At 37.7% G+C, this 11,920-nt stretch overlaps 1 protein-coding gene across 1 annotated transcript; it reads right to left on the reverse strand.

Moving 5' to 3' along the window:
• Positions 1-10,240: 10,240 nt before the first annotated feature.
• LOC105283979 lies at positions 10,241-11,488 on the reverse strand. The gene has a single exon (XM_011347139.2). The coding sequence runs from the start codon at positions 11,486-11,488 to the stop codon at positions 10,241-10,243; it is 1,248 nt and encodes a 415-aa protein (XP_011345441.2).
• Between the last annotated feature and the right edge of the window lie 432 nt (positions 11,489-11,920).

Consider the following 11,920-nt stretch of genomic DNA (forward strand, 5'->3'; position numbering starts at 1 on the left):
TGACTAGGTAACTAGAGAGAGAGAGTGAGGGAGGAGGGAGGGAGGGGGAGGGAGGGGGCGGGAGGGGGGAGGGAGGGAGAGAGGGAGAGAGAGAGAGAGGTTTCATATTTAGTTTTGATTTTTATAAACAGTTTTTAAACTTTTGTTGCGTATAAGTTGGGATGTTTTATGTACTTGGCGTACTTTTTTCACCTTTGCAAGGTTTTTTTAGTGGGATAATAATTTCCTTACAATCAAACTTACATAACAAAATTCGGTGAAGCTCGTATTCTACATGTCAAATTTAGTTAACGTTATTCTATACTTAATTCTAATGTCACGCGCACACACATACACATACGCGCGTACGAGAAAGAAAGAGACACGCAAATACGCGCGCGCGCCCGCGCACACACACACACACATACACATACACACGCATGCATCTAGAGAGAAAGAAAGAATAAGGCAATTAACATATTGATTCGGTTTAGCAGCGCCAAGTATTTTGAAAAGATACTTCTTTGTATTGAAATAATTCTTCCGCATTCGTAATCAATATCATGTATGTATATATGCATGTGTTTGTATGTAGCATAAATAATAATAAAATAATAGATTTTCTGATTTGCATAAATACCTACCCATTTTCATAATTGGCGCAATTCTTTGATATCATTACTTTTGTAGAGTTCTTTTTTGAACGAAACTAGCACCACAGGCGCGCGCTATACGCGCGCTATTTTATTTTTCAATATTAATAATGTTTTCGAATAATAATATTCATCTATTATTTATTATGTATAATAAATAACAAATCCTATTCTAAAAAAGGCGTTAAAGGTGTTATTTATTTCATCATGTTACATCAATACACCCCTGTTTAGCTAGCCCCCCCATCTTGCAGAAATGAAAAAACAAATAGCGCTAAATTATAAGCTATTTACGAGCTTTTATATGCCGCAACTTAAAAATTTTGAGCTCGTCACATTGGGCAGAAAATTAATATTTTTTGTGGAGGGGCTGAATCAACATTGACTCAGCCCCTCTACCACTTAAAAATAAAAATTTTGAATCAATCTTTGCAACCAAATTAGGAGCTATTTATAAGCTTTCAAAGTACTATAGTTTCAATTTTTGAGCTCATCCCCTTAATCCTAAACCAACCCTTTAATTGATTACACTCAAGAGAGAAATGCTCGAAAAAGTACAAATACATCGTATTCTGGTTGTAACGTAAAACTTTCAAAAATAAACTCTTAAAATACGCGCATTTCGATTATTGAGCTGCAACCCCTTTACAAGAAAACCACCCCACATCTCCACGGCACAAAAGAGAACGGTACTTAAAATGAAAAAAATTAACTATTTTGTGACTAAATGTTGTTTATTGATTTATGAGCTCGCAAAATACGCGCATTTCGATTATTGAGCTGCAACCCCTTTAGAAGAAAACTACCCCATATCTCCACGGCACAAAAAAGAACGGTACTTCAAATGAAGAAAATTAACTATTTTGTGACTAAATCCTGTTTATTGAGTTATGAGCTTGCAACATACGCGCATTTCTATTATTGAGCTGCAACCCCTTTACAAGAAAACTACCCCACATCTCTACGGCACAAGAGAGAACGATACTCAAAACAAAGAAAATTAACTATTTTGTGACTAAATGTTGTTTATCGATTTATGAGTTCGTAAAATACATTGATTTAATTAGAATTTCTTTTGCAACCTACTAATACTATTATATTTCTACTATACGATACAATTAGACATAAAATAAATTGCAATTAGAAAATAATGTAAATTATATTTTATCTAAATATTTTTCCAGTCTTTTGGTAGTCTAAATGCAGCTCAATAAAAAGATAAGTGGAATTAACAATTCGTATTATCTAATTTTGTTTAGAAATACATTTATCTATTACTTTTTATTATTTAGTACATATGGATATTTACTACATTTAGTATTACATTTGGATATTTTTTATATATAACAAAATGCCTTTTTTCTACAGGAAAATAGTTTCTTTTAAATACGTTTAATTTATTAAAGCTTGTCATAATATAGTTATAATATATATAGATAATATATAGTTATAATATAGTTATATTTATATTTTATTAAAATTATATTTATATTATGTTTATATTTTATTTAAATAACATTGTGTTACACAAACAATTACATATCTAATACTTTAGTATACATTAAAGGGTATATAATAATAAGTGTACATTCCCGTTAAGATGTGATGATACAGTAATTTCTGTCTGCTTTAGGTCGTCATACTGTAACCAAGAATTATCTCTCCTTCGACAAATAGCAGTAAAGTGTCCTATTGCCTGTGGATCAGAACTGCGTGTCCTAGAAGATTTGAGATTAACCACTCCTCTTAGTTGGTATGTCAGAAAGTCGTGTAGTTTTATTGATATTTTCGATATCATATAATTCCAATATTATGAAATTTCCTGCAAGAAAAAATATATCATTGTAAGTAAAATTATAACAGTATAAGTAAAATATATATAATTAGAAAATATAATTAGATATATAGGTGAGATTAGATATATAGGTGATTATTCTTAACAGAAAGTTATGTTAATCTAGAAAAAAGGCAATACGTTTATAGTATATACTATGTTTCTTATGCTATTATTATATAAGCACTTGTTACTGTGTCCATCCATTTTTATACACAGTCTTACAATATTGCATTTCATTCATCTTCGAATTTCTCTATATATTAACACATTGTTGCCGGTACACTGCGAAACGAATCGAGCCTCTATTCAAATGCACCTATTCAAAACAATGTAAATATTTTGTTCAACGAAATCTTTTATTAAAAATTGGTTACAATTATCGATGATGCTAATGATGGTTTTTAGTGTGGTAGTTAGTAAACTTGACGCGAGACACTACCGTGTCTCTTGAAAACATTGCCCCTTATGGAGAATTTATGCTTCTGCGCTTGAGAAATGAAAAACGCCGATTTACGTCTCCCATCGACAGTGTGTTAAGTATCATATATACAGGGTGTTAAAAGAAAGGGTCACATATGTAGGATTATTTCGGATATGTAGGAATATCTCGAACAGCATCGAATTTTTTTGCCAGATAGCAACAAGTGCTATTGTCAATTTTTCGTAATAAGGTCTGCAAAAATCAATAATTTATCGGCGAATTCTGATAACTAGATAGTAACAGCGCGATCGTTGGTTCCTGAAAAAAGTATTTTGTTAGAGGGTCGCTAAGCTGCCAAATTGTTATTTGGTAGCGAAGTGAATTTTCTGAAAACTTTGACGGGGAAAAACGCGGTTATAAAAGAGAGAAGCGAAGTCCAGAAGCAGAATCCGAATCTTTGAACCGATACCAAGCGTGAGTGAATCTGCGAGTAATCGAGTCAGTGTAAACCGAGCAATTGTAAACTGAATTTTAATTAATGTTTCCAAGTTGTAATTGGAAGTCATTATTATGTTACCATACATATTTTGTGAGGTAGTATTGATCAAAATAAGATAAAACGTTTAATGAACATAGGTCCTACAATTGATATCTTTAAAGATGCAGGCTATCTTTCTATTTGAGCTTTCTTTTCTCATTGGTTGTGTCACCTCTACAATCCAGTAGAAAAAAAAGAGTATTTACTAATTTTGCTATAGTAGTATTGGGCTATAATAATATTATAATAATAATATTGTAGAACCCATGTTAAACTTTTTCTTTTCTTTTTTTGATCAATACTATTATACTTGCTCTCAATATATGTGACCCTTTTTTAAAATATTCTGTACATATTACAATACTTTTAATAAATATACTTGAAAAATAGAAGATTTTAGACATACATATAAATACACACACACATAATACCTACTTGGAGTGGAGTAGTTGTTTCAACACCAATACAATTTGTTCTGCAACATTTACTTGCGCCGCTCAAAAGAAAATGGTCTTCAACTATTTTACTAAATTCTTTTTCTGTGAGAAATGCATGTTGGATTTGTAATGTTGGAAAATATTTTTTTCGTGATGGACAACCTTCATCACACGAAGATGTTTCTTCCAGGCTTGGCGTTGTTAAAAATAATTTCATGCATAAATACGCAACAATAACTTCGCAATTAATAAAGCCGCAATTATGAGATCCTTCTTCAACCGAAAAAATATCTTGCAAAATTTTGGTACGATTATATATTTAATATAATAATATATTTTCCGCTTCTTCCATATTACGAGCTAATATTAATTGGCTAATACATGCCAGATAAAATGTTTTTACGCGTAAACGTGTAATTTTTAAAAAATTTGCGTATTTTTTAATAAAATGGGCTACGTCTATACGTATATAACAAAAAGGTGTTTCTCTATCTTCCCATATGTTATCAGCATAATCATCAATGGTATTATAGTTAGTGAATGCTTGAACAATAGCAGTAAGCAAGGCTGTTGATGCATCACAAGTTACCTCTCGTGGAAAAGGAGCACCGCTTTGAATCCATTGTATTAACCATATCCAAATCGTTATTGTGGTATGTGATTCACTTAACATTTGCGTAACCGGCTATTTTGCATTACATGAATTAACCACGCAAGTATAAAGAAATATATGTTTTGATTGTGATTTATCGTGATACTTTATTTTCTTAATAATGCTGCCTGTAGCATCAATAGCTATAGAGGAGGGCTCCATAAATGCATATTGCCTATAGGTATCAAGCTGATATTTTAACCAATATATTGTATAAAAAGGATCCAGTCCTATGTTGTGAATAATATTTGTTAATATAGATCATTTTGCTTTACCCAATGATATAAGTGGATTTTTATCAAAAACTTTTGATTCTAAATATTCATGTACTGCACTACGAAGAGCTTGTGGTTTATACAAATGAGGAGGTTCAGGATCGCCCGGTGACATTATTTTTGCAGCAGTTTTAGTTCTATACATCATAGCGGTTTCATTTTCTTTATATAATTGTTCACCTATTTCAAGACGTATGGGATTTCGTAAATATCTCTTACTGCAAGTTCCTGCTCCTTTTGTTATGACGCATTTAATTATAATAGATTCACTATCTGTAATATTTTCCGCAATTCCATTTATAGTGCTACCGCAATTACACTTTCCACATATTGTTAAAGTTTTATTAAATATTTTATTTCTTTTAAATTGGTATCCACATTGCAATTTACATGTTTCCCATAATTTTGTTGTAATTGCATCTTGCCATTTTCCTGCCTTTAATACTTGGTATTGTCTGAAACCTAACTTGCGTTTTTTCTTGTCCGTTCTTGCATACTGTTTCGTTTCTATGAGATTGTCAAATTCATTTCTATTAAATACAACATCTGTCTTACATAGTAATGTATTTTCCGGTTCTTCATCTGATGAAAGCAAAGTTGATTTTGATAAATGGGCAATACTAGCATCCGAAGAACTAGTTTTCGAGAGATCCTTATCTTCTGATTTTAATCCTATTGTTTTTTCAAGTAAGGTGCTTCTGATATTAAAGCGATTATTTACAACGAGGGTATACAGGGTGTCCCATCTTAATGTCCCACACCAAATAACTGTTTTATTTTTGATTGTAGAAAAAAATGTTTCAAACAAAATTTATTTGGTTCGAAGGGGGACACAAGATGGTGTCATTAGTTTGACCTTGAATAGTTGCTTGAAGGTCACGTGAAGGTCACCTTCAATTTTTTTAATTGAAACCCCAATTTTTTATTGCAGAATCTGATTCTCTGTCGAAAAGTAAGTAACTTTTATTCGAAACAGTTTTTTAAAAAAACGTCCTTCTTATCCCGGAAACTCAGGTCCAACCGTTGGCGGACCAATGATAATAACTCGCTTCATAACAGATACTGAAACGGAAAATGTTTTTTCGTTAAGTACTTTTGGAGTTATAAGGCTTGAAAGTTACAATATCTCTGTTTTGCGCGCCGCCAGCTCGTGCGGCGCGGTACTCTCTCTACTTCGCTTGCCAATACGTCGCGCCGAGCCGTGAGCCGCGTCTGCAGACTAGCAACACTATCCACGGGGCAACTTCGTCCAGTGATAATATTTATGTTTCTAATCAGCGCAAATGAATATTTGAAAGTGTCTACACTTGTCTTGTCTGACATCATGTCTACACTTTGAAGCATCAATCGTGTTCATACATAGTTGTAAACATGTAAACATGAAATGACAGTATAGCCCCGCTCTACCATATTATTATTATTGCTCTCTCCTCTCTCCTTTCTAATCTCTATGTAACGTATTATCAATTTAAATCTGCGATTAAGACAATGTTTTGTTCTCTGACAAAAGGCAGAGAGTAATAGTAGAAAGTACAGATTAGAGAGCATCGTTAGTTAACTTTGATAAATTCAGTAACGCATCTGTCCTCACAAAATGTCAAATTATCTACCAAACGAAGTAGTCGACATTCTTCTTATTCTTGGTGAATGTCATAGAAACGACAGACGTGCGGCACGCGTCTATGCTCAACAATATCCTAATCGCCGGCATCCGGCTGATCACCAAATCCGCAATATTGAAATAAGATCTCGCACGAATCTATTTCATCGCCAAAGACAGAGAAACAGACTTCAGAACAATAATGCCCCTAGAGTTCTTACAATATTGGGCTTGGTCCATATCAATCCACAAATTAGTATTCGTCAAGCGCAAAATCAAATTGGAATTCCAAAAGCCACTATTCATTGCATATTACAATCGGTTCGATACCATCCTTACCACATAACTCTTGTACAGGAATTAAACGCAAACGACCACAGAATACGAGCACAATTTTGTAGACTCGATATATTAGATCAAGATCCAGAATTTTTTTGGAATGTCCTGTCCGGAGATGAAACAACATTTCACAGCAATGGGTGTCTCAATAGACATAATTGTCATTATTGGTCACCAGTAAATCCTCACTGGTATCGACAAGCATTATATCAGCACCGTTGGAACCTTCATGTTTGGGTGGAAATATGCCATGGTGAAATCATCGGACCTCACTTCTTTGAACATACCGTCTCGGGTGCATCCTAGTTACAGTTCCTTCAGGATCATTTACCAGAATACCTTGAGAACATTCCATTAAATACCCGCCAGAGGTGTTGGTTCCAGCAAGATGGTGCTCCATCTCATTTTCATCATGATGTTAGGACTTTCTTAGACGAGCACTATTCAAATCGTTGGATAGGTCGAGGAGGACCAGTCCTGTGGCCTCCAAGACCACCAAGATCACCAGATTTAAATCCACTGGATTTTTTCTTCTGGGGTTATTCAAAAATATTGTTTACGAGAATGCACCGACTACCACATTAGACATGATGAATAGAATAAAGAGAGTTTGTGAAGCGATAACGCCAGAGGTACTGAGATCAGTATTAGAAAATTTTAAAAGTAGACTTCGATTATGCTTACGGAATAATGGCGGACATTTTGAACATTTGATTCGAAGACCTGAATGATGTTCAATTGCATTCTTCCAGAAGAATCATCTATCAATCTAACTTTCACTTCTTGTCTTCACTGGCCGGATCAACCACCGATCTTGCCTTCACTGGCCAGATCAACCACCGACCTTGCCTTCATTGGCCGGATCAACCACCGATCTTACCTTCACTGGCCGGATCAACCACCGATCTTGCTTTCACTGGCCGGATAAACCACCGATCTTGCCTTCACTGGCCGGATCAGTGATCGATTTTGCCTTAGTTGGCTGGATGTAGAACACACGCATACGCACGCACGCACGCACATGCTGATGGTAAACAGTAAAATACTAAAAGAAAGTTCAGTATCTGTTATGAAGCGAGTTATTATCATAGATCCGCCAATGGTTGGACCTGAGTTTTCGGGATAAGGAGGACGTTTTTAAAAAAAATGTTTTGAACAAAAGTTACTTACTTTTCGACAGAGAATCAGATTCTGCAATAAAAAATTGGGGTTTCAATTAAAAAAATTGAAGGTGACCTTCACGTGACCTTCAAGCAACTATTCAAGGTCAAACTAATGACACCATCTTGTGTCCCCCTTTGAACCAAATAAATTTTGTTTGAAACATTTGTTTCTACAATCAAAAATAAAAAAGTTATTTGGGGTAGGACATTAAAATGGAACACCTTGTATATAACTATAAGTGTATAGGCTATTAATGTTTTATATACTATAAGCATATATTTGTTTAATGTAATAATCTTAGTTTCAACGTATATATATATATTTGTATATTGATTAGATATATTTGTTCAGAAATACATATAGTGCCTATAAGAAACCACTACTTATTTATTCCATATCCCACGCGCGACGGTTCACCCATCCACCACGCGTGCAGCGTCAGCACGTTCTTTAACGCGCAGACCCCGCTGTGCACTCTGCAGCGGTACGTTCCGCGATCGGGGCCCACCAACTCGCTCAGGCGCGCGATGTCCTCGAAGTCGTCGTCGATGGACCTGACGGTGACGCGGCGTTCGCCCACGAGATCGCCGAGGATACCCTCCAGCCACCGCCTCTTCTCCGCGCCCTTTATGTAGACGAGCATGTCGTCACCTCCTCCTCCTCCTCCTCCCACGACGGATACCGCTCTACGGATAAGAGCGCCGGCGTGTCCGTAGGGCACGTTACCGTCCGTCCAACGGAGTCTATGGTGGTTGGCCGATAACCAGACGGCCTGAGACCTCTCGTCCCTTGTCAGGCGACTCCATGTCACAGGTGGTGGGCGGAAGACATGGTGCGTCAGCACTCGGTCCCACGTACGCAGTACCATGATGTAAGAATATAAGGTGTTTCATTCCCGAGATGCGCAGTAGTCGAAAATGAGGACTACCTCTTGACCAATTAGAGAGTTGGCCCAAATGTAAAAAGCAACATGGCTCCTCTCATACAAACGATAATAAGGTTATATTGTGTGTTTTACGTTGTGTTGTTACATGATATATCGTGAAAGAAGTAAGAAATTATATGTTATTATAAATGAGAATATTATATAGATAAGTGACAAAAACTTATTGAATGTGTAAAACAAATGAAAATAATAACAGCAAGTATAGGAATTTATCAGTGTATTAAGTATTATATTTTATTCACAAAAATGCCATCGTGTTGCATCAAAAATTGTAGTAGCCATACATATAAAAGTGATACAAAAGGTATCACATTTTTTAGATTTCCGAAGGAAATGACAATTCGGGAATAGTGGCTTAATACCTGTCAGCTTAATGACACAAGTGGAAATGTTGATTCAGGTTAGTTACTGTAATTAATATATGTCTTACTTTTTGTATTTGCACGGCATCAAATCCAAAAACATGTGTAAAAATGTTTACATTTTAGCAAGGGTATGCAGTAAGCATTTTGATACGAATCATTTTATAATGCAATTAACAAAACCGAGGTGTAAAGATACACCGGCCAAAGAATTACGGCGGTTAAAACAAGATGCTATTCCGTGTAAAATGTTAACATTAAGTGTAGCAAAAAGGAAAACAATATCACAAAATAAAAATAAAACAATGAAAGGAAATGACATCGTAAGTATTTCCCACCTTTTTAAATATATTCATATTTTTAACTGTATATATGTAATAAAAAATGCAACTTATATTCTTTTAGAAGACGGACTGGTATGTATGGTATACATACGAATGAGAAATATTAATAAGAGTATTGTCGAAAATAATTTTAATTAAAAAAATGTAAAAAAATATACAAGTTGAGCAATAAAGAAAATATATCTACAAATTAAATAAAATGCATTTTCTTTTAATTATAATATACTAATTGTTATATATTTATTTTTACATTACCCACAACAGACTTTTAAAACTTAGATTCTTATACATAGTTCGATCTTATATTTAACATCGTTATACATTCATTTCAATCAATTCACATATAACAACGGACGTTGTATTAGATATATTGATAATGCAGCATATTATGATAAATATAAAACTAATATAAAATCGGACTAGGACACCACCATCTAAAAAACGTCGAAACAACGTCGAAAAGACGTTTTATGTCCCGATTTTGGACATGTGTGCTGTCTGGGTTCGCATTTCGCGCTGCATTTGGGCCAACAATTTTATTGGTTGCTCCGCTATTCGGCTGCCATTATGCGCAATGAAACACCTAATACTCTTACATCATGCGCAGTACGGTAACCTCCTTCACCGCGAAGCCGCCCTGGACAATGAAGCCCTGCAGGTCGGCGAATATCGGCTCGGCAGCCATAGGCGCGATTAGACGACGCAACGTACCACGCTCGTCAGCGGGTTGTACTCGACTACGCGATCGTGGAGTATCAGACAGTACGCAGTGGTCTCGGGCGGGACGTTACGCCTGCAGTCGAACTCTATGCGGACGTCGACGGTGGCGCTCTTCACGGTCTCGTTCTGCCTGGAACAGTCCAGCACCACGAACGGTCCATAGTGCAGAAACTTGTTCATCGTGAGCACTGCTCCATCGTCGTCCCGATCGAGCGCGTAGTACGCTCTGCGGAATCTGGCATACATGTCGTACAGTATCGCGTAGCGATTCTTCGCAAAGTCCAGATGCATGTCGTCGTAGGGATAGAACGTCGAATTGAGAAACAGCTTCACGTTGGAGAGGTCGCAGGCGTCGAACAGTGACGCGTCTCTCGTCGCGGCGTTCCTTCGACCGGTCTGCAGCGCGAAGATGACGTAGCGCGGTTTTTCCAGCTGCGTGGCTTTGACGGCCCAGGAGTGCACAGTCGTGCTCTGTAGAAGGGGGAACTCGTACAGATCCCACGAGTGGAACGCCATACTGAGAAATCGACCGCTCTCCAGGGTGCGCAGCAAACGTAGTTTGTTGATCTCGTTCAGGTAGACGTGCGGCATGCGCCACTGTACCTTGTGTAGGTCTATCCGCGTCCCGTGTCGGTCGCCCGACAGCACGACGCAATTGTTGTCGTTGCGCGCACGAATCAGAACGAGCTCGTGCCGCGCGTTGATCATCACGCGTCTGTAGTCCTCGCAGAATCCCAACAGCATTCCGAGAGGGACGCAGAGGTTGAAATCACCCGGCCCGAACGTGCCCGTCAGACTCCATCCAGCGCTCAGTAGGATATTACTGCGCGCGTGGGTCAGGGAAACGTAGTTCTTGAGCGTGCTCGTCACGCCGACGTTTCGGCTCCTGTCTATCTCCACGCCGTTGAGCTCGTAACGAAGCTCGTCGAACAGGAAGGCCGCGCAGTTGTTCACCAGGTGCGTCTGGGGTTCACCAGGTTCAACGGGCGCCGCTTGAGCATCCCCCGCAGCTGCTGCTGCCCCATCGACCGAGAACGTACCCTCGATGTAGAGATAGCTCTCACAGGGCAACGTGTACAGATCCTGCTGTTGTATGGGAATCCGTATCTCATCACTGTGCCCGAACGTGGTGTTGGCGTACGGGTTGTACGTGTGGGTCTCGAGCCCGACGATGCGCTCGTCGAAGACCGGTTCATCGCCAATGTCGAGTACGTCGACCATCGTAGCCGTTCCGCAGGACGGTGTATCCCAACGAACGAAGGAAGGCCGCGTTCTCCGTGTTCAGCGTCGTACCGTTACCGCTCCCGCGCACCTTCCCCTCCTCTTCGGGACGCTCTCGCGTCTGACAAGTAAACCTACGGAAGTGTCACTCTCCGATTTTTCTGAAATTTGGATATGATATAATACATGAAAAACTAAGGGACACGTATTTTTTTTTAGCGGCGGAAAAACATATTTAGGGGGTGAAACGACCCCCCAAAATGAGGGGTAAAATGGAAAAATTGCGATATCTTTGAGACCAGTGAAGCGATTTTAATGATTTTTGGTATGAAAGTATCTTTCGATAGAAGACGAAAATCGGCCTAGGTATGTTGGAAGGGGAGTGAAAATTAGGGGGTGAACTACCCCTAAAGTGACCAATTTCTTGCTGCA

Source organism: Ooceraea biroi, chromosome 11, assembly GCF_003672135.1.
Source record: "Ooceraea biroi isolate clonal line C1 chromosome 11, Obir_v5.4, whole genome shotgun sequence".
Lineage (NCBI taxonomy): Eukaryota > Metazoa > Arthropoda > Insecta > Hymenoptera > Formicidae > Ooceraea > Ooceraea biroi.

Bases quoted from the DNA above. Each gene is read 5' to 3' on its own strand.
- LOC105283979 (XM_011347139.2), bottom strand. From the start codon at position 11,488: ATGGTCGACGTACTCGACATTGGCGATGAACCGGTCTTCGACGAGCGC.